General features: G+C 41.7%; 1 protein-coding gene across 8 annotated transcripts in view; it reads left to right on the forward strand.

Annotated features, from left to right (window-relative positions):
• LOC140205808 (palmdelphin-like) overlaps positions 1 to 3919 on the forward strand; it is a 140829-nt gene extending 136910 nt beyond the window's left edge. For all 8 annotated transcript variants that reach the window (XM_072273512.1, XM_072273514.1, XM_072273513.1 and 5 more), the window contains one exon: positions 3530 to 3919. In XM_072273512.1, coding sequence (XP_072129613.1) covers positions 3530 to 3576 — 47 coding nt within the window. In that variant the 3' untranslated portion in view covers positions 3577 to 3919. The remainder of the gene's footprint in view (positions 1 to 3529) is intronic.
• The last annotated feature ends 22156 nt before the right edge of the window (positions 3920 to 26075 follow it).

Consider the following 26075-nt stretch of genomic DNA (forward strand, 5'->3'; position numbering starts at 1 on the left):
TCTTTTGCCTGGAAAATAACCTCACTTCCCATTGTTAAAAAGAATGTAGTGCAAAAGTACAAGTTCGGTTTATAATTTGTTGCAAATAATAAGTAATAGCTCTTATTCTTAGAATCATAGAAATCTACAGCACATTACAAGCCCTTCGGCCCACAATGTTATACCAACCATGTAATCTACTCTAGGAATTGCCTAGAATTACCCTACTGCATAGCCCTCTATTTTTCTAAGCTCCATGTACCTATTAATGAGTCTCTTAAAAGACCCTATTGTATCCGCCTCTACCACCGTTGCTGGCAGAGCATTCCACACTCTTACCTCTGACATCCCCCGAGTATGTACTTCTCAGCACCTTAAAACTATGCCCCGCATGTTAGCCATTTCAAGCCTGGGGAAAAGCCTCTGGCTATCCACACAATCAATGTCTCTCTTCATCTTATACACCTCTATCAGGTCATCTCTCATCCTCCATTGCTCCAAGGAGAAACAGCAAAGTTCACTCAACCTATTCTCATAAGGCTTGCTCTCCAATCCAGCCAACGTCGTTGTAAATCTCCTCTGCACTCTCTCTATACTATCCACATCCTTTCTGTAGTGAGGTGACCAGAACTGAACACAGTACTGCAAGTGGGGTCTAACTGAGGTTTTACATAGCTTTAACATTACCTCACAGCTCTTGAACTCAATCCCAAAGTTGATGAAGGCCAACACACCATATGCCTTCTTAACAACACTGTCAACCTGCGCAGCAGCTTTGAGTGCCCTATGGACATGAACCCCAAGATCTCGCTGATCCTCCACGCTGCCCTGAGTTTTATCATTAATATTATATTCTGGCTTCACATTGGACCTACCAAATTGAACAGTTCGCACTTATCTGGGTTGAAGTCCACCTGTCACTTCTCAGCCCAGTTCTGCATCCTATTGATGTCCCACTGTAACTTCTGACAACCCTCCAGTCTATCCACAACGTCCCCAACTTTTGTGTCAACAGCAAACTTACTAACCCACTCTTCTACTTCCTCCTCCAAGTCATTTATAAAAATCACAATGAGGAGGGGATCCCAGAAAAGATCCCTGTAGAACACCACTGGTCACTGTCCTCCATGCAGAGTACGAACCATCTACAACCAGTCTTTCCCTTCTGTGTGCAAGCCAATTTTCGATTCACAAACCAAGGTCTCCTTGGATCCCATGCCTCCTTACTTTCTGAATGAGCCTTGCATGGGGAACCTTATTAAATGCCTGACTGAAATCCATATACACTACATTCACTGCTCTATCTTCATCAATGTATTATGTTTCCTCCTCAACAAATTCAATTAGGCTTGTAAGGCACGAAATGGCCTTGACAAAGCCATGTTGAATATCCTAATTAGATTATATCTCTCCAAATGCTCATAAATCCTGTCTCTCAGGATCTTCTCCAACAATTTGCCCACCACTGAAGTAAGACTCATTGATCTATAATTTCCTGGGTTATCTCTACACCCTTTCTTGAACAAGGGAACAACATTTACAACCTTCCAATCCTCTGGTACTTTTCCATCCGTTAAGACCATTGCCAGAGGCTCAGCAATCTCCTCCATCGCTTCCCACTGTAGGGTATCTCTTGTCCAGTCCCAGCGACTTACCTGACTTAATACCTTTTAACAGCTCTGGCACATCCTCTTTCTTAATGTCTATACACTCAAGCACTTCAATCTGCTTTAAGTCATCCCCACAATTGCCAAGGCCATTTTCACTGGTGAATGGGCAGAAAAATGGCAGATGGAGTTTAATACAGACAAGTGTGAGGTATTGCATGTTGGAAGGACAAACCAAGGTAGAACATACAGGGTTAATGGTAAGGCACTGAGGAGTGCAATAGAACAGAGGGATTTGGGAATACAGATACAAAATTCCCTAAAAGTGGCGTCACAAGTAGATAGGGTCGTAAAGAGAGCTTTTGGTACATTGGCCTTTATTAATCAAAGTATTGAGTATAAGAGCTGGAATGTTATGATGAGGTTGTATAAGGCATTGGTGAGGCCGAATCTGGAGTACTGTGTTCAGTTTTGGTCACCAAATTACAGGAAGGATATAAATAAGGTTGAAAGAGTGCAGAGAAGGTTTACAAGGATGTTGCCAAGACTTGAGAAACTCAGTTACAGAGAAAGGTTGAATAGGTTAGGACTTTATTCCCTGGAGCATAGAAGAATGAGGGGAGATTTGATAGAGGTATATAAAATTATGATGGGTATAGATAGAGTGAATGCAAGGAGGCTTTTTCCACTGAGGCAAGGGGAGAAAAAAACCAGAGGACATGGGTTAAGGATGAAGGGGGAAAAGTTTAAAGGGAACATTAGAGGGGGCTTCTTCACACAGAGTGGTGGGAGTGTGGAATGAGCTGCCAGATGAGGTGGTAAATGCGGGTTCTTTATTAACATTTAAGAATAAATTGGACAGATACATGGATGGGAGGTGTATGGAGGGATATGGTCCGTGTGCAGGTCAGTGGGACTAGGCAGAAAATGGTTCGGCACAGCCAAGAAGGGCCAAAAGGCCTGTTTCTGTGCTGTAGTTTCTATGGTTCTATGGAATACTGAAGCAAAATGGTGAATACTGAATCCTTTGCCATTCCCATTTGCCTTTAAGCAGACAAATAAAACATATAATTATTTAAGTTATTACAATAAGTTGAAAATTCTTTAGTTGTTTTCTGACTTTAAATATTCAAGGAAATGTTATTATAAATAAGTGATAGTAAATGTAGTATTTTGATACTTGGAGAGTAGTTCTGAGTCAATCTGATTACTATAAGTCAGGAGTCACATTTGGGCCAAACCAGGTAAGGTCAGCAGATATCCTTCCCAGAATAATATTAGTGAAGCAAACATGTTTCAATGTTTTTCTTGTCAAATTCAAGATTATTTAATTAACTATCTTTAGGTTTTGCAGCTGCCTGTCACATACCACCTTGGCTTCAAAATATATACCTTGTTTAATACAATAGCTACTGGCAGAGGCTCACAAATACCATTTCAGCCCAGCATAGGATTACTCTGCTTTTCCAAAATATACTATGTCATTACATTTTGACTGACAAAGGCAGACACATTCTGATGGACAACAATTTGGATTGTGTGTTTGTTTCAGTAGCACTTCAATGAAAGTGGTAATATTATTAATATTGTGTTGGGTGTTATTTAACCCAGAGCATTTCAAAATTAATGTGAAGTATGAATTGAAGATTTTATTTACAGAATATATTGAATCAACAGGAACTTAGAATCTGTTAATGTTCTCTGTTACAACAGGAACTTCAGTCTTCACTAATCTAATACGCTAATACCTTTGCACATATCCTTTCTATGCTCTAAGTGCATGGCAGCTTCTCACAACTAATCATGTGCTTAAGGCTTCAGCATAATACTGTGGTATGTATATTTCTTCTTATGCCATTAAGTTTCAAAATTTAGTTAAGTTTATAACATTTCCTGGAATGATAAGTAACAATAATCATCTTTGTTTCCTCTTCAATCAACAGCCTTAGAAACTAAAATGGCCAGGCTAGGTAAAAAAGTGCTGATGTAAAGTGGAGCGATACATCCATAACAAAGGCCATTGCTTCTACCTGGAACTACGGGAGGTATTGGAACTTAATTACAGGACAGGCAAGTTAAAATGAACATGCATCAAAGCTGTACTGCTACTATTCATTCACAATATGTATGCATTCAAATTGTGATATCCACTGCATTTGTTATAGCTATCATTTACCCAAATATAACTCTGTTACAGTATGTATGTATTCGATATTCTAATAGAAAACTAATAATTGATTCAATTAGCCATTGAAAAATAATGTTAAGTTGTTGTTAATCTTTGGAACTGCTTTTTACTTTGGTTCTCTGTGTTCTTAAATAATAAAATATTCCTGGCAAACTATCTGCCCTGTACATTTTTTTCCAAATCATGACAGATTCATAGTTTCTAAGTTGTGTTACTGTAGTTAGATTCTTGTAACTCAATCAATTTCCATTTGGAACTGCATTATGAATCAACAATATACTTTTCCTGAGCAAAACCACACACAAAATTCTGGCGAAATTCAGCAGATCAGACAGCATCTATGGAATAGAGTAAACTGCTGACATTTCAGGCCAAGAAGAGAAGTGTAAAGGAGAGGCAAGTGTGGATATCAGACCAGTGGAAAACAATGCTGGAGAGTTAGTAATGGGGGACAATGAAATAGCGGATGAACTGAATGAGTATTTTACATCAGTCTTCCCTGCGAAAGACACTAGCAGTATGGTAGAAGTTCAAGGTGTCAAGGGGCATGAAGTGTGTGAAGTTACCATAACTAGAGAGAAGGCTGTTTGAAAACTGAAAGGTCTGAAGGTGAATAAGTCACCTGGACCAGATGGAATAAAGCCTAGAGTTCTGAAAGAGGTGGCTGAAGATCTGTGGATGAATAAGTAATAATCTTTCAGGAAGCACTAGATTCTGGAATGATTCTGGGAGACTGGAAAATTACAAATGTCACTCCACTCTTCAAGAAGGAAGAGAGGCAGAAGAAAGGGAACTATAGGCTAGTTAGTCTGACCTCCGTGGTTGGGAAGACATTGGAGTCAATTATTAAGGATGAGGTCTCAGGGTATTTGGAGGCACATGATAAAATAGACTGTAGTCAGCATGATTCCTCAATGGAAAATCTTGCCTGACAAATCTGTAGGAATTCTTTGAAAAAAATAAGCAGAATAGACAAAGGAGAATTGGTTGATGTTGTGTACTTTGACCTTCAGAAGGCCTTTGACAAGGTCCCACACGAGGCTGCCTAACAAGCTACGAGCCCATAGCATTACAGGAAATATTCTAGCAAGGGTAAAGCAATGGTGTATTGGCAGGAGGCAAAGAGTGGGAATAAAGGGGGCCTTTTTTGGCTGGCCTGCCGGTGATTAGTGGTGTTCCACAGGGGTCTGAGTTGATTCTTTTTCCATTATATGTCAGTGATTTGGATGATGGAATTGAAGGCTTTGTGGCAAAACTTGCAGATGATATGAAGATAGGTGGAAGGGTGGGTAGTTTTGAGAAAGTAGAGAGGCTACAGAAGGATTTAGACAGATTATGAGAACGGGCAAAGAAATGGCAGATGGAATACAGTGTCAGGAAGTGTAGGGTCATGCACTTTGGTAGAAGAAATGAAACTGTTGACTATTTTCTAAATGGAGAGAAAATACAAAAAAAAACTGCCATGCAAAGGACTTGGGAGTGCTTGTACAGGATTCCCAAAAGATCAGCAATGTCAACAGAGCTCTAAGAATGAAATAAAATTACAGAATGGATAAGAGGATTGCCCATTGTTGGAAGTAGGCCAGCAGTAAGAGTAGAATCGACAGGCTTTGGCTCAGATGAGGTGTCAGCTCTGTGTAAAGCATCTGATAAGGTTCCCTTTTTGTTTTTTTTTTCCTCTCTCTCTTACTGTGCCATTTAAATGGCTGTGGTGTGCTCTTCGTGCCAGATGTTGGAGAACTGGGAGACCCAGAATCTCCTGGAGAACTACATCTGCATGAAATGCATCTGGCTGCAGCTCCTTGAAGACTGTGTTAGGGATCTGGAGCAGCAACTGGATGACCTTCGGCTTGTACGGGAGAGCAAGGATTTAATTGGTCAAAGTTACAGGGAAGTAGTCAACCCGAAGTTGCAGGAGGCGAGTAGCTGGGGGACCGTCAGGAGAACTGGAAATGGGCCGTTAGAGCAGAGCACCCCTATGGCCATTCTCCTCAAAAACAAGTATACTGCTTTGGGTACTTTTGTGGTGGATGACCTCCCAAGGAAATACCATGGCGACCGGGTTACAGGCACTGAACATGGTTCCATAGTGCAGAAGGGAAAGAGAGAGAAGAAGGCAGCGGTAGTGATAGAGGACTCGATAGTCAGGGGAACGGATAGGCGATTCCGTGGACGTGAACAGGACACCCAGATGGTATGTTGCCTCCCAGGTGACAGAGTCAGGGATGTCTCAGGTCACGTCCACAAAATTTGGAGAGGGAGGGGGAGCAGCCAGATGTCTTGGTACACATTGGTACCAATGACATAGGAAGGAAAAGCAATGAGGTTCTGAAAAGAGAATTTAGAGAGCTAGGTAGAAAGCTGAGAAGCAGGACCTCCTGGGTACTAATTTCAGGATTGTTGCCTGTACCACGCACCAGTGAGGGTAAAATCAGGATAATTCGGCAGATTAATGTGTGGCTGAGAAGCTGATGCAGGGGGCAGGGCTTCAGGTTCTTGGATAATTGGGATCTATTTTAAGGGAGGTATGACCTGTTCAAAAGTGATGGGTAGCCTGACCTCAGTGGTTGGGAAGATGTTACAGTCAATTGTTAAGGATGAGGTGATGGAGTACTTGGTGACACAGGGCAAGATAGTACAAAGTCAGCATGGTTTCCTTGAGGGAAAATCCTGCCTGACATACCTGTTGGAACTCTTTGAGGAAATTACAAGTAGCATAGATAAAAGGGATACAGTGGATGTTGTATATATGGATTTTCAGAAGGCCTTTGACAAGGTGCCACACATGAGAATGCTTACCAAGTTAAGAGCCCATGGTATTACAGGAAAGTTACTAACATGGTTAGAGCATTGGCTGATTGGTAGGAGGCAGCAAGTGGGAATAAAAAGATCCTTTTCTGGTTGGTTGTCAGTGACTAGTGGTGTTCTGTAGGGGTCGATGTTGGGACCGCTTCTCTTTATGCTGTATATAAATGATTTAGATGATGGAACAGATGGCTTTGTTGCCAAGTTTGCAGATGATATGAAGATTGGTGGAAGGGCAGGTAGTGTTGAGGAAACAGGTAGAATGCAGGACTTAGACAGATTAGGAGAATGGGCAAGAAAGTGGCAAATGAAATACAATGTTGGTGGTCATGCACTTTGGTAGTAGAAATAGATGTGCGGACTATTTTCTAAACAGGGAGAAAATCCAGAAATCGGAGATGCAGAGGGACTTGGGAGTCCTGGTGCCGAACACCCTGAAAGTTAACTTGCAGGTTGGGTTGGTGGTGAGGAAGGCAAATGCTCTGTTAGCATTCATTTCAAGAGGTCTAGAATACAAGAGCAGGGATATGATGCTGAGGCTTTATGAGGCACTGGTGAGGCCTCACCTTGCGTATAATAAACAGTTTTGGGCCCATTACCTTAGAAAAGATGTGCTGGCATTGGAGATGGTCCAGAGGAGGTTCACAAGGATGATTCCAGGAATGAAAGGGTTATCATACGAGGAACATTTGATGGCTCTAGATCTGTACTCGCTGGAATTCAGAAGGATAAGGGGAGATCTCATTGAAACCTTTTGAATGGTGAAAGGCCTAGAAAGAGTAGATGTGGAAAGGATGTTTCCCATGGTGGGAGAGTCTCAGACAAGAGGGCACAGCCTCAGGAAAGAGGAGCACCCTTTCAAAACAGAGATGCGGAGAAATTTCTTTAGCCAAAGGGTGGAGAATTTGTGGAATTTGTTGCCACATGCAGCTGTGGAGGTCAGATTGTTGGGTGTGTTTAAGGCAGAGATTGATAGGTTCTTGATTGGACATGGCATCAAAGGTTATGGGAAGAAGAACGGGAACTGGGGTGCGGAGAAGATAAAAAAACGATTAGCCATGACTGAATGGCAGAGCAGACTCAATGGGCCAGATGGCCTAATTTTTCTCCTATGTTTTATGGTTTTAAGGTCAATGGTCCATAATTTGCAGGTTGAATCTGTGGAGAGGAATGCAAATGTGATGTTAGCATTCATTTCAAAAGGACTAGAATATAAAACAAGGATGTTGAGACTTTATAAAGCACTGGTGAGGGCTCACTTGGAGATTTGCGAGCAGTTTTGGGCCCCTTATCATAAATAGAACGTGCTGAAACTGGAGAAGTTTCAGAGGAGATTTTAGAAAATTATTCCAAGGTTGACTGGCTTGTCATATGAAAAGCATTTGATGGGTCTGGGCCTGTATTCATTGGAATTCAGAAGAATGAGGGGTGACCTCAATGAAATTTATTGAATGGTGAAAGGCCACAGCCTTGGTATAAAGGGGTGTCTTTTTAGAATGGAGATGAAGAGGGATTTCTTTAGCCAGAGAGTAGTGAATCTGCAGAATTCTTTGCCACAGGCAGCTGTGGAGGGCAATTCTTTAATTTATACTTAAGTCAGATGTTGATAGATTCTTGATTGGTCAGGGCATGTAGGGATACGGGGAGAAGGCAGAAGATTGGGGCTGAGAGAGAAATTGAATCAGCCATAATGAAATGGCAGAGCAAACTCGATGGGCCAAATGGCCTAATTCTGCTCCTAAATCTTATGGTCTTATGGAGATGCTTCATCAGGACTGGAAAGGAAGGGGAGGGATGGGGAAGGCCGACAAGCTAGAGGTGATAGGTGAAGCCAGCTGGGTGGGAGGGGGGGAATAAAGTAAAAGCAGGGAGGTGATAGCTGGAAAAGGTAAGGGGCTGGAGAAGAAGGAATCTAATAGGAGAGGGGAGTGATCATGGAAGAAAGGAAAGGAGGAGAGGAACCAAGGGAGGTGATAGGCAAGGGAAGAGAAGAGATAAGAGGGGGGCCAGAGCTGGGAAATGAACATGAGGGAGGGGGCAGTGGGAAAAAAAATTACCAGAAGTTAGAAAAATCAAAGTTCATGCCATCAGGTTAGATGCTACCTAGACAGAATATAAAATATTCCTTTTATTTTCACACAATTATAGATGCACTTATCATTGATACTTAAAATCTGGAGCAGGAATAAACCATTTGGCACTTTGACCCACCATGGTCGAATCTCTGTCTGAATACCAAATTCCTATTCTCCTTCCATACACCTTGAAGGCTTAATTTTACATAACTTGAAGCTTAGGCGCTGCTTGAAGTTGTTATAGAGTCATAGAGCGCTACAGTACAGAAACAGACACCTCAGCCCATCTAGTCCATACTGGCCAGGTCATCTGTCTAGTCCCATCTACCTACACAGGGAGCATAGGCCCCCATACTGCTCTCAGCTACATAGCTATCCAAATGTTTCTTAAATGTTACAATTGTATTTACATCTATCATTTCAGTTGGCAGCTTCTTCCACTTGTTGGTGTTTTAGAATCTGTAGTCTAATGAAGTAAGTGTGACTCTCAGCAACATGCAAATCAAGATGAACGCAAGACTCCATCGCAGGAATTTCTGAGCATTTCTAGCTTTTTCTCAATCAAACAATTTCCTTATTGAGATGAAATTATCTAGTTTCAAAGGATGGAAAAAATTCTCTCTCATAATCCATTATTTGTTAACAAAATAACCTTATAGCCCATCTTAAAAAAACTCATATAAAAGATGAGCAACACACACAAAATGCTGGAGGAACTCAGCAGGCCAGGCAGCACCTATGGATAAACGTACACTTGACATTTCGGGCCGAAACCCTTCACCCTCCAGCATTTTGTGTGTGTTGCTCAGATTTCCAGCATCTGCACATTTTCTTTTGTTTGTGATAAAAGATGAGTTTAATTCACATTCTGTGTACAATTTGACCAAATCAGATTTATACCTTTATAGATAATGAGTCATGGGGAATTTTAGGTCAGAAAATAAAAGGTAAAATACCTATTCTGAAAGGTGCTTTGTATTTGTTTCAGAAAAGATTCACTGCATTCCTCATTCTTCCAAATGTATCTTCTACTATGGAAATCAATCACACAGGCCCACATGTCCTAGGAGCAAACAGCACTGAACATAAAATGAGGAGGCCAGAATAAGTTTTAAAATAATTTATTTCATGTTCAATACTTTTTAATATCTATGACATTTGGAAACCTTTTAAACCATTGAACATAAATAATTTTTAGAACAATGCTAATTTAAAAAATAAAAATAAATTAACTTAAAACTGCTTAAAAATAAAAATACTGAGTGCAATAAACAACTGATTATCTTATTCTTCTCTACTCCTATTCAAATGAAGATGTTTGTTGATCCTAGGACTAGTCCACCAGATGGAGGATTAGAGGAGAAATTGCACAGTTGGGCGATCTCAGGGGGTTTCTTGATTTGGATTTGTGATGAATCTGGCAATAAAGTACAACTAGAATATCACCGGAGAATTTCGAATGACTTAAAGACTTACTGGTAATTTTGCTAAGAAATGTCTCAAGCTCAGTGTGGAAATTGCAAACCAGCAACTCTCCCATCAGAATAGTAAATAATTTGGAGCTGAAATCTAAAATGCTTATTGAAGTATGAACCCAGCAAATGCCAAATATAATAGTAAATACTTAAATGATTTAAACATCTCAACAAAATGCAGGTTTGTACTTTGAAAATTACCATAATATTTACACTATTAACCATCAAAGTAATTTAAGGTTTACGGTTGTTTCAAGAAGCATTAGGAGGGGTGAAACTTTTTTTAATGTAACGAAGTTTAGATTTAAAACCTTGGCTGTTGTGTCAATTTTATTTAGTAGAATGTTGTTAATGTTCATTCTCATCTTGTAGACTGCACTGTAATTCCAGCTTTTATTGGCACTCCTTAATTACCCCAGTGAGTAGTTTTAGTCAGACATTTCTCATGGCTGTTAACTGTTGGTCACATAAATGAGTCTAGATTTGCATTAAGACTGTGCTAGGGAAGATGCTTAAGGACATTAGTAAACCAGAAGGATTTGTAGAACAACCTGGTGATTTTATATTCAATATTATTATTACATTTTTATTTCTGAAGCATGTAATGACTTGAATTTAAAGTCCTAGTTGCCACATTGTGATTTAAATTAACATGTTAAGATTCAAACCCACAAATTTATTAGCATACTCTAGATCTATGATGAATGTTTTGGGTGAAGACACAATAGCAATATAGCAAAAAGGAGCAGCACAGAAGCCATGGGAATCTTCAAAGGTCCACAATACCCGCTTAGGGAATCAGCTCAGTACAGCAAGGAAACCTCTGGCTGATTACCATCCACATCTCCCTCAACTGATGCATCAGCACACTGCCATTTGATCAACACAAGGAGGAAGTACTGAATTTGAAAATGTACAGAACCTGCCCTGTGTAGAGAGTCTTAGCTTTCTGAACATATACATTTAAGACAAGGCAACAGGTATGTTAAACAGCTAATAAAACTAACCTTGAAAGCGGTGGTAACACATCGACTCTATGGGGTCAACCAAAGGTGTTATTGTCCTTTTTAAACATACTTTTTACAATTGCAAGACCCTGCTGGACAATAAGTACTTAAAATACTGCAAGTCTACCTCATCAGCAAGTTGCTCATTGGCGGAGAAACTGAAGGAGCTAGACTTGGTGCGATCGTGCTGCATCGGAGAGGCATCAGAGGGGTCGGTATGCGAAGACAGTGTGCAGTTTAAAAGCAAGTGATCACCTTAATCGCTTTTTTTATGATTCTAGACGTTGTTAATATGGAATGATGCAAGCCTGATTCACTGATTTATTGGTGGGTAGCAGGGAAAGACGACGGGGCAGTTTTGTGGCCTCGATCATAGCAAGGACTAGATCTCAAGCTGCAGTGTCACCCGTTTACAACCACCCAGGAGAGAGGTGTCAGTGTTGGTGCGCTCCACTGGAGACGGTTTGGCGCAGTATCCAAGCTGAAGTCAGTGCTTCCCCCAGTGTTCGCTTGGCAGAAGACAAGCTGTTTTGTGTTCAACTGCAGATTGCTGCAGAATTTATGGACTCGGGGTTTTGAACTACATTTTTTTTTGAGTGACTGTATTTTACTGATATCTTATATGTGATTCTATCCATACGTGCTTGCTATGTTATATGTGCTATATGCGCCTTCTGTTGTATATGATTGTTGGTACTGTGTTTTGCACCTTGGCCCTGAAGTAACACTGTTTCATTGGCTATATTCATGGGTGTTCATGTATGGTTGAATGATATTTAAATTTAAACTTGAACTTGAAAATTAGTTCAGGATTTGCATTTTTGGTCCACAAAGTGACTTCTACCCAAAGGGTATAGTACACAGAACATTACATTACAGTAATGTTCTTCAGCTGACCTCTTAACCTATTCTAGGATCTCTGCATCTTCTGTGATGGCAGGACCTGGTACATGAGTGTGAAGGTAGAAGCTGAAATATTCACAAATCAGGTTGAACCAGAAATGTGGAGCGGATTATCCATATCCACTACCTCCAAAGACCACCATTAACTCAGAAGGCGTTCTTTAACCAACTCCATGAGATAGAAAGGAAAAGGAAGCACTATTCAAGGTATGTAAGATTAGGGAATGTCAAAGCCCAGTTACAGCCTGAAGCGTTATACTTCAGAAATACCTGACTTGTTCCAGTACCATCAAAACACAAAGGTCAAGTAAAGAATGTGGAAAATTGCTCAAGTGCATCAGTTTCTCAAAAATCAGGACCCATCCAATCCAGTTAATTATGGTTCAATCAGTCTATAGTTAATCATCAGCAAAGTGATGGAATATATTATTTAAAGTGCCATTCAGCAGCACCTGCTCGCCAATGGCCAGTTTAGATCGACCAGGACCACTAAGCTGCTGCCCTCACAACAGCCTTGGTAATATGAATATTCTCCACAACATCTCCACTCGTTTCCCTCATTTATTGAGCAATCTTGATTTTCTTCTCAGTAAGCACTAGGGAGAAATATTCATTAACAATCCCACCCACCTGCAGCTGAAGACATATGCAACACTGTGGGTCTCCGAGGAGGCTTACTCTCTCCCTAACCACCCTTTTACTCAATACATTATTAATCTTTACACAGAAAATAGTGGGTGGTGGAACATGTCTGCAGAGATGGTGGTAGAGGAACATATACTATGGACATTTAAGAAACTGTTAGGTAGGCACATGAATGATAAAGAATGGAGAACTCTAAAGGAGTGAACGTTAGATTGACCTTGGAATAGGGTAAAAGGTCAGCACAACATCATGGACCAAAGGGCCTGTACTGTGCTGTAATGTCCTATGTTCTGTAACATAAAAGAAAATGAAAAGAAAATCATAGGCCTACTCATACAGTACAGAAATCTGATCCTTTAATCTATCAGGTCTGCTTTGTCCATCAAGCATTCATTTATATTAATCCTGCACCAATAATATTTATTGTCCTGATAATCATTTCAATTTTCCTTTCATTCTACCATTCAACTGTACACTCAGAACATAAGACATAGAAAATTCACAGCATATTGCAGGCCTTTCAGCCCACAATGTTGTGCCGACCATGTAACCTACTTGAAGCAATTTGCAGTGAACCCATCAGCCTGCACATTGTTGGGATGTGGTAGGAAAATGGAGAACCCAAAGTGCAAACTCCAGCCAAACAGCACCAGGTTAGAATAGAGCCAAGGCTGCTGGCATGATCTCCACTTGCTGAGCCATTGATCTGTCCTGAATGTAGCAATCTAGAGGTTGAAGAAATATCATAGTGGCACATGAAAATGCTCATTCATATTTCTAATGGTTGGTGGCTTTGTCCTTTCACTAAACAAATTGGGAAAATGCTGTAAATAGAAGGTTCTAAACCTGCTTGTTCTCTTTAACTTTGTTTACTTCATCATGTTATTAAACAAGAACTGACAATTCTCCCTCACTTTCTTCTAAAATATAATCTCTGGGCAATATCAGGCATTGTATCAGTATCGCCTAGAATGAGGCCACTCGTGCCATCAAGCTCTTGACAACATCTTCTAGATCTGGTTAATTCAGCCCTACTCTCTTCCCTTTACATGTTCATCTATAGACTATTTTGCTTTAAGTGTGCACCCAGTTCTGAGGGAATTCCCGTCACCATCACCGACAGATCAAAACCAGAAAAAAAATGTCTTTAAGTAGACTGCGGTCATAGGTCTGATTCGGAGAAAATTTTAGGTTGCAGAAGTCCATGTGTAACTTCACCCATACTTAAAGGCAGCGCAAAAAAAAAATTCGTTTCCGCAGTTTCCATGGAGATACGTTGATACAACCTTGACTCGTGCGAGGCTGTCGCTGTGAAAGAGCACAGACATTTGCATGCAGCTTTAATAAACGGTCTGGTCCACAGTTGGCAGCTGGATTAAAGGTTTTGATGCCTGGAGGCTGTCCGCAGTGAACCGGGTAAGTAAAGGGTAATGGATGCCTTCAGTTTGCCATCTCCCTGGAGATGATTTGAAGTTTCAGGATTTTGCGTATAACGGATTGTACAAGTGCGATCTAAATCACCAAATAAAAGTTCATTTAACTTTTTTTTAAAAGGGCATCGCTTCCATTTAGCGTGTTTTAAAGCTAATTTGAAGGAATTTAGTTTTAATGCAGAATAAGGGGTGGGAGCAGGGATGTAAGGAGAGGTCCGAGTCTGAAGGAACTGAAGAATCGGGGGAATTTCCGCATCCCCCCTCCCCCCCACCACCGGTTGACAATGGTGCGAGGCTTTGCATGAGTGGCTGGAGGTAAATGGGAGCTCCTTTCTGACCTTACAATTGATCTACTTGATCCGTTACCCTTTCCAAAACCCGGGGTCTTCCGCATGAATACTTACGCGTTTAATTTTACAAATGGGTCACGTTTTATAGAAGATGCCCACATACCACCCTTGTTCCAACAGATGTGGTGCAGAAGTCAGTCTGCTTTCCACAACAGCCTACCAAACCACTTGTGGAAGGATCCTAGGATGCCTAATTGACTTCTTGTATCCACTGCAGATGTATAATGTGCTTCTGCATGCTAACCAAAGCATTTATTTTCCCCATGCCGTTGTCTCTTTGGGGGCCAAGAGAAATGAAGGCACACGGATTTCCAGAATTCAAGGGACCATTCATGCTCCAAAAATATTCAAAATATTAAAATTCAAACAAGGTCACGTTTAAAAGGGCCACTAATTCAACCATTAGGAATGTTTTTTTTAATCGCTGCCTTTCAGATGCCATGTCAAGAATGCTGCCCATAAGATGACAGATCAGCAAATAATGTTGACAAGTTTATATTGATATTGACGCTTGATAATGCAATTATTCATCTGAATGACCTAATTATAAGTACATTCCAATTGGTATTTCTCTTGAGGTCTAGGATTCTGGAACAAATCAGAATATTGAACAGTTCTGATGCAAGGTCATGGACCTTAAATGGTAATTTTATTTCTTTACGTATTGATGCCATTGTATTTCTGTTTTGTTTCAATTTTCCAGCATCTGTAGTATTCTGCTTTTGTATTTAGTTGGAGGCGCTGGTCATTGTACGGTGCAGCATTTTAAGTCTCTTATACACATCGTCCTTGGAGAATAAATGGGTTCTGTTTTTACAGACATCCATAAGTCGTTTATTTTTAATCCGAAAGTCGGAAAATACGCAAAAATTACTTGGTATGGTAACCATACCTCCGATGTATAACATCAAAAGCACGTAAGATTTATAACAGAAGAACATGAGGGAGTTAGATATGCCCCTTGTGGCTAAAGGGATCAGGGGGTATGGAGGGAAGGCTGGTACAGGGTTCTGAGTTGGATGATCAGCCATGATCATACTGAATGGCGGTGCAGACTCGAAGGGCCGAATGGTCTACTCCTGCACCTATCTTCTATGTTTCTATGTTTCTATGTAACATTTGCTAAAAAGTGGAGTGAGAAAACTACTTCTGCTCATGGGAACAAACACTGGATTTAGTATTATCGGAGCTTGTTCCTATGTTTAGGTGTCCTTAAATTGGGTATTCCTAACTCAGGGATAGCTTGCATTAGTTTAAGAAAACTTTAATCTCTAACATCTCATTACAGTAAGCAACTTCCCTCCTGGTGTTTGCTACAAGTTTGGGTCCATGTGCAGTTGTCATATTTACTCTGCCGATTGTCAAGCAGCCTGTTCCTCTCACCGCACACCTGGTTAATTGGGTAATGATTCTCTTTGGCCTCACAGCCTACTCCAGGCTGTGTAATAAACCCATTCCAGCCCATACTGTCCAGTAGTGCAGCCTTCTCCATTCTCAGTTACGTGGCCAGGGAGATCCCCCTGCGATGCAGATGTTGAAGCTGCAGGTCTTAGGGAGGCTGGCGATGAGAAAAGAGAGGAAAGCCCACTAAAAACATGCAGAACGAATGTTTCAGTAATGGAGGAGGTGGGCTTAAAGGGAAGAGAAAAAGCTGATGCAAACACTTCTTTTTTGTTGTGTTACCATGGAGGGAGTGGGAGATCATCTTTCTGTGCGTTTGGAGATTACTAGTCATAAATTAAAAATAAATACGTATTTTAATATGTTCTTAGGCAACAATACTTCAACATTGAACTTGATAGATAGTATAAATGGTTACTTGTTAAGAACTGTTAAATTAATACATTTAAATTAATGTATTAATACATTTTCTCACCTCATCTCTCATGTATCTTTCTATAATAATACAAAGGACCATTCAAGGACGCATATCAGGAGTAGCTTATTGGAGTTCTATCAGTGTGTTGCAAATCACCATGAAACACTAGATTATGGTAAGACTTCCACATGTGCTGTTGAGAGAAAGTTACTCATTGCTCAGAAGTGAGTTCACATTTCCAGCACCTGCAACTTTTTGATTTTCACCTACATAACTATAATTCGGTTCTTACTAAAATATATTATCCTTGAAACTTCATCTATATTTTTTAAAAATGATAAAACTGTCTAAGGCATGATAATACTGCACCCAAATTCTTGCATGCAAATTCAGTTAGTTGGCCATTCACTATCTGTGTTCAGGATATGCATAAAATTAGTTCCCAATAATTCTGTGTCTCCAGAGAAACCTTTCATCTATGGTATTGTTCTGCAAATCTATCCTTTGAATATTATTGTGGTTAAAAAGGATGTATTAAATATCAGCTGGCTTTCTTTAATAACTGAGAGATTAATACATTTTCTCACCTCGTCTCTCATTGCATCATTCTATAATAATACAAAGCAACATTCAAGGACGCGTGTCAAGAATAGCTTATTGGAGTTCTATCAGTGTGTCAGTTAGCATCTCATCTCTTTTGTTTGCTAATGGCTCAGATCGATAACTATAAATACAAAAAGGGATGAGCTTTTTTTTGCCCTTGACAAGATTTTTTTTCATTGTTCAACAACTCCTCTAGCACAATTTTTGTTCTGTCAGAAATGATTTCAGTTTGGCTGATGTTTAGAAACTTCCTGGTAAGTTACACCAAAAATGTGACACAATTTTAAACTAAGAAAATGGTAAATCTTTGTATAATTTGGAAGGAATTCCTTAATTTAAGGGTAGGACTCTTTACCAATTGTGTCTGTATTAGTTATAAAATGCATGCAACTTAATCTTAGAAATTAGATTATAGGTTATAGATTTATGATTTTTTTTTGTAGCTGATAAGTAGGGAATACAATTTGAAGGTAAGTTGGCAATACTGTATTTTTTTCCTATTTGCATTAGCTGTTTGAGCATTGACCTTCATATTAGAAAATGACTACAGATCAAAAGAATGTCAACAGCGTTAAAACATATGCTTTTTTGCTGAAAAGCTACTACCCTTCTCTACAAAGTATTGTATGAAAGAAGAGTGATTTGGAATTCATTCATACATTTATTAAAAGTGTATGGGTAATTGGGTGCTATTTTTAAAAAGGAGATGATTTTATTATACTATATACTTCCATCCCCCATCAGGAAGGTCTCAAAGCTTTCCGCTTCTTTTTGAATTCCAGACCTACCCAGTTCCCCTCTACCACCACTCTGCTCTGTCTAGCGGAATTAGTCCTTATTCTTAATAATTTCTCTTTTGGCTCCTCCCACTTCCTCCAAACTAAAGGTGTAGCTATGGGCACCCGTATGGGTACTACCTATGCCTGCCTTTTTGTTTTCTTTGTGGAACAATCTATGTTCCAAACCTATTCTGGTATCTGTCCCCCACTTTTCCTTCACTACATCGACGACTGCATTGGCGCTGCTTCCTGCACGCATACTGAGCTCGTTGACTTCACTAACTTTGCCTCCAACTTTCACCCTGCCCTCAAGTTTACCTGGTCCATTTCTGACACCTCCCTCCCCTTTCTAGATCTTTCTGTCTCTATCTCTGGAGACAGCTTACCTATTGATGTCTACTATAAGCCTACTGACTGTCACAGCTATTTGGACTATTCCTCCTCTCACCCTGTCACTTGCAAAAATGCCATCCCCTTCTCACAATTCCTCCGTCTCCGCTGCATCTACTCTCAGGATGAGGCTTTTCACTCCAGGACAAGGGAGGTGTCCTCCTTTTTTAAAGAAAGGGACTTCCCTTCCTTCACCATTAACTCTGCTCTCAAACGCATCTTCCCCATTTCACGCACATCTGCTGTCACTCCATCCTCCCGCCACCCCACTAGGAATAGGGTTCCCCTTGTCCTCACCTACCACCCCACCAGCCTCCGAGTCCAACATATTATTCTCCGTAACTTCCGCCACCTCCAACGGGATCCCACCACTAAGCACATCTTTCCCTCCCCCTCTCTCTCTGCTTTCCGCAGGGATCACTCCCTACATGACTCCCTTGTCCATTCGTCCCCCCCCATCCCTCCCCACCGATCTCCCTCCTGGCATTTATCCTCGTAAGTGGAACAAGTGCTATACATGCCCTTACACTTCCTCCCTCACCACCATTCACGGCCCCAGACAGTCCTTCCAGGTGAGGCGACACTTCACCTGTGAGTTGGCTGGGGTGATATACTGCGTCCAGTGCTCCCAATGTAGCCTTCTATATCAGCGGTCCCCAACCACCGGGCCCGGACCGGTACCAGGCCGCAAAGCATGTGCTACTGGGCCATGAGGGAACAATATGATTTGGCGATAGGAGTCAGCTGCACCTTTCCTCATTCCCTGTCACGCCCACTGTTGAGCTTGAACACACGCGAGGTCATGACCTGCGCGTCATCCATGTCAGTGCAGGAAGGAGATCAACTCCTCGAGCTTGCAAATGATGGCGGGCTAAAAAGTACATTTGACATAACATCTCTGCCGGCATTCCGGATCAAAGTCAAGGTTGACTATCCTGAGATAGCCACGAAAGCACTGCAGACGTTGCTTCCATTTTCAACATTCCAACATATCTCTGCAATGAATGCAACCAAAACTAAATTGCGGAATAGACTGGACATGAGGAATCCCCTTCGAGTATCGCTGTCTCCCATCACTCCTCGATAGGACCGCCTTGTTGCAGGAAAACAAGCCCGGGGCTCCCACTGATTCAGCGATATTGGTGTGTTGCAATGATTTTATATGTTCATACGGGGAAAATATGTGCTGTGTGTTTAATATCCAAACGTTACTTAAAATGTTATGATGCTATTGACTTATATAACCATATAACAATTACAGCACGGAAACAGGCCATCTCTGCCCTTCTAGTCTGTGCCGAATGCTACTCTCACCTAGTCCCACCGACCTGCACTCAGCCCATAACCCTCCATTCCTTTCCTGTCCATATACCTGTCCAATTTTTCATTAAATGATAATATCGAACATGCCGCTACCACTTCTACCGGAAGTTCGTTCAACACTTACTTCATGCTCCCCTGTCCTCCCCTGATAATTGACTTATCACTATATTCATGCGAGAAAAAATATGCGCTGTGTGTTTAATATTAAATTCGTTAGATAAACCCTTTGAGAAATGAAATTGAGTGTATTAGCCACTTGTCACCTATATTGCGGTAGTGATTAACACCACCCCCCGAACAGAATTGCCAAAAACAATAAGCAGAAAAAAATCGGCATTTGTGCATTGGTGCCTGTGCAAGGCTTCATGGTCATTGTAGTCTTTCACGGGGTAAACACGACGTTTTGACTGCTACTCTTGTCTGTTGGCAACCTATTCCCCCCCACCGGCCAGTTGGCGGGTCCGCAAGAACGTTGTCAATATGAAACGGTCCGCAGTGCGATAAAGGTTGGGGACCCCTGTTCTATATATTGGCGAGACCCAACACAGACTGGGAGATTGTTTCGCTGAATACCTACGCTCTGTCCACCAGAGAAAACAGGATCTCCCAGTGGCCACACATTTTAATTCCACGTCCCTTTCCCATTCTGATATGTCTATCCACAGCCTCCTCTACTGTAAAGATGAAGCCACACTCAGGTTAGAGGAACAACACCTTATATTCCATCTGGGTAGCCTCCAACCTGATGGCATGAACAGTGACTTCTCAAACTTCCGCTAATGCCTTACCTCCCCCTCGTACCCCATCCATTATTTATTTATATACACACATTCTTTTTCTCTCTCTCCTTCTTCTCCCTCTGTCCATCTGACTATACCCCTTGCCCATCCTCTGAGTTTTTCCCCCCTTTCTTTCTCCCAAGGCCTCCTGTCCCATGATCCTCTCATATCCCTTTTGCCAATCACCTGTCCAGCTCTTGGCTCCATTCCCCCCCCCCCTCGTCTTCTCCTATCATTTTGCATCTCCCCCTCCCCCTCCCACTTTCAAATCCCTTACTAGCTCTTCTTTCAGTTAGTCCTGACAAAGGGTCTCGGCCCGAAATGTCGACTGTACCTCTTCCTAGAGATGCTGCCTGGCCTGTTGCATTCACCAGCAACTTTGATGTGTGTTGCTTGATTTTATTAAATGCAAGAGATTCTGCAGATGCTGGAAATCTTGAGCAACACACACGAAATACTGGAGGAACTCAGCAAATCAGGCAACATCTATGGAGGGGAATAAACAGTTGATGTTTTGCAACACGCATCAAAGTTGCTGGTGAACGCAGCAGGCCAAGCAGTATCTGTAGGAAGAGGTGCAGTCGACGTTTCAGGCCGAGACCCTTTGTCAGGACTAACTGAAGGAACAGTGAGTAAGGGATTTGAAAGTTGGAGGGGGAGGGGGAGATCCAAAATGATAGGAGAAGACAGGAGGGAGAGGGATAGAGCCAAGAGCTGGACAGGTGATAGGCAAAAGGGGATACAAGAGGATCATGGGACAGGAGGTCCGGGAAGAAAGTCAAGGAGGGGGGGACCCAGAGGATGGGCAAGAGGTATATTCAGAGGGACAGAGGGAGAAAAAGGAGAGTGAGAGAAAGAATGTGTGCATAAAAATAAGTAACAGATGGGGTACGAGGGGGAGGTGGGGCCTTAGCGGAAGTTAGAGAAGTCAATGTTCATGCCCTCGGGTTGGAGGCTACCCAGACGGAATATAAGGTGTTGTTCCTCCAACCTGAGTGTGGCTTCATCTTTACAGTAGAGGAGGCCGTGGATAGACATGTCAGAATGGGAATGGGATGTGGAATTAAAATGTGTGGCCACTGGGAGATCCTGCTTTCTCTGGCGGACAGAGCGTAGATGTTCAGCAAAGCGGTCTCCCAGTCTGCGTCGGGTCTCGCCAATATATAAAAGGCCACATCGGGAGCACCGGATGCAGTATATCACCCCAGTCGACTCACAGGTGAAGTGTTGCCTCACCTGGAAGGACTGTTTGGGGCCCTGAATGGTGGTAAGGGAGGAAGTGTAAGGGCATGTGTAGCACTTGTTCCGCTTACACGGATAAGTGCCAGGAGGGAGATCAGTGGGGAGGGATGGGGGGGACGAATGGACAAGGGAGTTGTGTAGGGAGCGATCCCTGCGGAATGCAGGGGTGGGGGGAGGGAAAGATGTGCTTAGTGGTGGGATCCCGTTGGAGGTGGCAGAAGTTACAGAGAATAATATGTTGGACCCGGAGGCTGGTGGGGTGGTAGGTGAGGACCAGGGGAACCCTATTCCTAGTGGGGTAGCGGGAGGATGGAGTGAGAGCAGATGTACGTGAAATGGGGGAGATGCGTTTAAGAGCAGAGTTGATAGTGGAGGAAGGGAAGCCCCTTTCTTTAAAAAAGGAAGACATCTCCCTCGTCCTAGAATGAAAAGCCTCATCCTGAGAGCAGATGCAGCAGAGACGGAGGAATTGCGAGAAGGGGATGGCGTTTTTGCAAGAGACAGGGTGAGAAGAGGAATAGTCCAGATAGCTGTGAGAGTCAGTAGACTTATAGTAGGCATCAGTGGATAAGCTGTCTCCAGAGATAGAGACAGAAAGATCTAGAAAGGGGAGGGAGGTGTCAGAAATGGACCAGGTAAACTTGAGGGCAGGGTGAAAGTTGGAGGCAAAGTTAATAAAGTCAATGAGTTCTGCATGCGTGCAGGAAGCAGCGCCAATGCAGTCGTCGATGTAGCGAAGGAAAAGTGGGGGACAGATACCAGAATAGGCACGGAACATAGATTGTTCCACAAAGGCAACAAAAAGGCAGGCATAGCTAGGACCCATACGGGTGCCCATAGCTACACCTTTAGTTTGGAGGAAGTGGGAGGAGCCAAAGGAGAAATTATTAAGAGTAAGGACTAATTCTGCTAGACGGAGCAGAGTGGTGGCAGAGGGGAACTGATTAGGTCTGGAATCCAAAAAGAAGCGTAGAGCTTTGAGGCCTTCCTAATGGGGGATGGAAGTATATAAGGACTGGACATCCATGGTGAAAATAAAGCGGTGGGGGCCAGGGAACTTAAAATCATCGAAAAGTTTAAGAGCGTGAGAAGTGTCACGAACATAGGTGGGAAGGGATTGAACAAGGGGTGATAAAACAGTGTCGAGGTATGCAGAAATGAATTCGGTGGGGCAGGAGCAAGCTGAGATAATAGGTCAGCCAGGCCAAGTTGATGTTTTGGGCTTCATTTATCAGGACGGGAAAAGAAGGGGGACGAAGCCAGAAGAGGAAGATGGGGAAAGGAGAAGGCATGCAAGCTGGTAGGTCGTAGGTGAAACCAAGTGAGGGGGAACAAAGTGAAAAGATGGGAAGGGATAGGTGGAAAAGGTAAAGGGATGAAAAAGAAGGCATTTTATTTGAGAGACAGTGGACCATTGAAGAACGAAAGGAGATGGAGAACCAGAGTTAGGTGATGGACAGGTGACGAGAAGAAAAGAGGTAAAAGGGTAACCAGAATGGGGAATGGAAAAATAGAGAAAGAAGGGGGAGAAATTGCCGGAAGTTAGAGAAATCATTGTTCATGCCGTTAAGTGGAGACTACCCAGTCAGAATATGAGGTGCTGCTCCTTCAGCCCGTGTTTGGTCTTATCATGTCAGTCAGAGACATGGACAGACATGTTGGAATGGGAAGGGGAAGTTAAATTGAAATGGATAGGTACATGGAGATCTTATTAATATAAATAATACTAAATTCACAAGATAATGAACAGATTTACTAAAATCTTGTTGATGAGACACTTTTATTTGGAGAAAATTATATAAAAAAATAGGGTTCTTTTCATATAAGCTCATGGGAAATGATGATCTGAAATTTAGTATTTAGCTCAGGTCTATAATGAAAACTTCTACTTCTGATCAATGTGTAGGCATCAACAGAGAACATATTTAATACACTTGTTTAAAAGGACCAAATAGATATCAAATTTATTTATTAATCTAGGTTGCTATGATTTAGAGCACACTGTCAGAGATGATTTTGAATGCAAAGCCCATAATTATTATTAAAAATTGTTTAAATGTTTGAATATGAAAAATTGTAAGTGCTATGGCATTTAAAAGATATCTGCATGAGCACTTGAAGAACCTAGACAAGGGGACCATGAAGTGTGAGTCTACTAACAGCTTCGTTCTCTCATGTGGACACAACACACCAAATGGCCTCCCCCTGTGATCTCTGTTTTGATGAAATGCAGAGAAAAAAACAAGGTACTGTTCCAAAACTGTAGCTCAATGCCCTCCAGTGCTGCAAGAATTGATGATTCAGTGAACAACTAGGCTATTTGTCAAGCATATTTTTATATTCACAGCCTGATTTTGCTCACGGTAGTTGGGAATTTATAGTATATTTTATGTATTGCACTGAACTGCTGCCACAAACAATAAATTTCATGACATGGGTCAGTGATAATGAACCTGATTCTGATAGGTAGTAGAAATCTGGATGACCTGAAGTCTATAGAAGATAAAGGGATGCAATTATGATGAAGGCACATCTGGGAAAATGGACTGATGGTAGGAAGCTAGAAGTCATATGTTGTCAACAATTGTAATTGACTTTAATGACGTGATACATTCTTCCTTCTACACCAATGTAGTACAGATACCTGTGAAGCTATTTTCCCATTACAGCATTGATGTTGACTGCCTAGGAGAAAAGTCATATTAGAGTTGGATTAATAAACAAGTTTGTTCTTATTCAATATGATCAGTGTTAATCTGATATTTTCAGTGCCTCATGTCATGTAGGAACTAAAAAGCAAATATTACCCAACATAATTTTAGGTCATTACACCTTGATGTGACTAAAAACATGACTTAGAATTTCAAGGGCACTGTAGCTAAGTCAGTACCAGAGGCAGGTGAAGTTTTTATTTAGGCATTCAATGCCTATAGACATCGCTATTAATGCTGACATTCATTATGCATCACTTACTGTACTTTCCCAGTACTGTAGATGCAGTCTAAAATCATTTGCATTAGTGGGTCTGATCAGATGTGAGAGGTCAATTTCTTCCCTGAGGTAAACTAGATATTTTTTTTTACAACAAACTAGTGTTTTCTTTTGATTACCTTTGCTAAGATTATGTTCTATTTCTCTGTTTGATTACTTCAATTTAAGTTGTGCAGTTGCCGTGGTGGGATTTGAATTCCTCATGCCTTTGGATTCATGATCTAGAAATCTGACTTTTATTCAATATTATGTACAATGCATTACAGCAACTGGACTTATAGGTGAAAGAAGTTGAAAGAGAGAGCACATAAGGTACAGATTCTCTTCCGTGTCACTTGTTATATCAGGTGTACAACCAATCTAATTTAGGGTTAGACTGATGGGAACTTGATAGTGGCTGTTTCAAGGATATACAATATCTGGATGTGCTGTTCCCATTTTTCAGCTACAGGATACAGACTACATATCAGATGGTAGAAAGCCAGCAATAATGTCAAGAGAGGTAGAGGATTTCAAAGGTTTCAAAGGTACATTTAATATCAGAGAAATTTATACAATATACTGTACATCCTGAAATGCTTTTTCTTCGCAACCAATCACGAAAACAGAGGAGTGCCCCAAAGAATGAATGACAGTTAAGTGTTAGAACCCCAAAGTCTCCCCCCAGCTCCCTTCCCTCCCGCGCGTATGTGGCAGCAAGCAACAATCCCCCCCCCACCAACAAAAGCAAGCATCAGCTCCCACCACCGAGCACTCAAGTGTGCAGCAAAGCAACAGCAAAGACATAGACTTGCAGTACCCCAAAGACTATGCATTCACCCGGGTTTCGACATACCACAGGTTCTCTCTCTCTCTCTCTCTCTCTCTCTCTCTCTCTCTCCCCCTAATAAGAGAGAAAGATGTCTCCATTTCACAGTGAGAGAGGAGACAGAACGAACAACTCACTGGTTTACAATGTTAAAAGTGCATTGCATTGCTTTTTCCAAACTCTGTGCCCAAAGATCTCAGGTCTCTGGGCACACAGCCAAAGATCTTCCAGTTCCCATGACACACCAGTCCGGGACACCAACCGTAGATCTGCCCATCTCCAGAGCCCCAGGATCCTAGGCCTCTAAAGGCGAGCTGAACTCTTGGGCTGCACCTTAGCCTGTCGGATAACAGACAGTCATGACACCAGGAGAGGGGGTCCCATTCCTGCAAGGAAGCAAAGTCAGTGTGTAACTCCAGGTCAGGGTCTTCAAAAGAGCCCTGAAAGGGAAAAATAGAGATATTAAAGATGGAAATAGAACTGTTTCTGGAAGATGCAAGCAAAAGAGTCGCCGTTTTGCAACTTAGATGTCCAAGCTCACACCATAGTGGGCAAAAGAAAGTTAACCATTTGGCAGCAGTTAATTTTGGGTCTGAAGCATCTCTGTCATTATTAATACAGGAGGCAATGGTGCACGTACATTTGTACTGAGAACCTTTATCAGAACTATCCTGATGAATTGTCTTGGCCCAAAACGTTGACCATTTATTTCTCTCCATTGATGCTCCCTGACCTGCTGAATTCCTCCAGCATTTTTTGTGTGTTGCTCTGGAATTTCTGCATCTACAAAATCTTGGGTGTGTACATTTGTGCCTGTATGTATATTTTCCACCACACTGGAGAAGGTAGATTTCTGCAGATTAGAGTGACACGC

This window comes from Mobula birostris, chromosome 12, assembly GCF_030028105.1.
Source record: "Mobula birostris isolate sMobBir1 chromosome 12, sMobBir1.hap1, whole genome shotgun sequence".
Taxonomy (NCBI): domain Eukaryota; kingdom Metazoa; phylum Chordata; class Chondrichthyes; order Myliobatiformes; family Myliobatidae; genus Mobula; species Mobula birostris.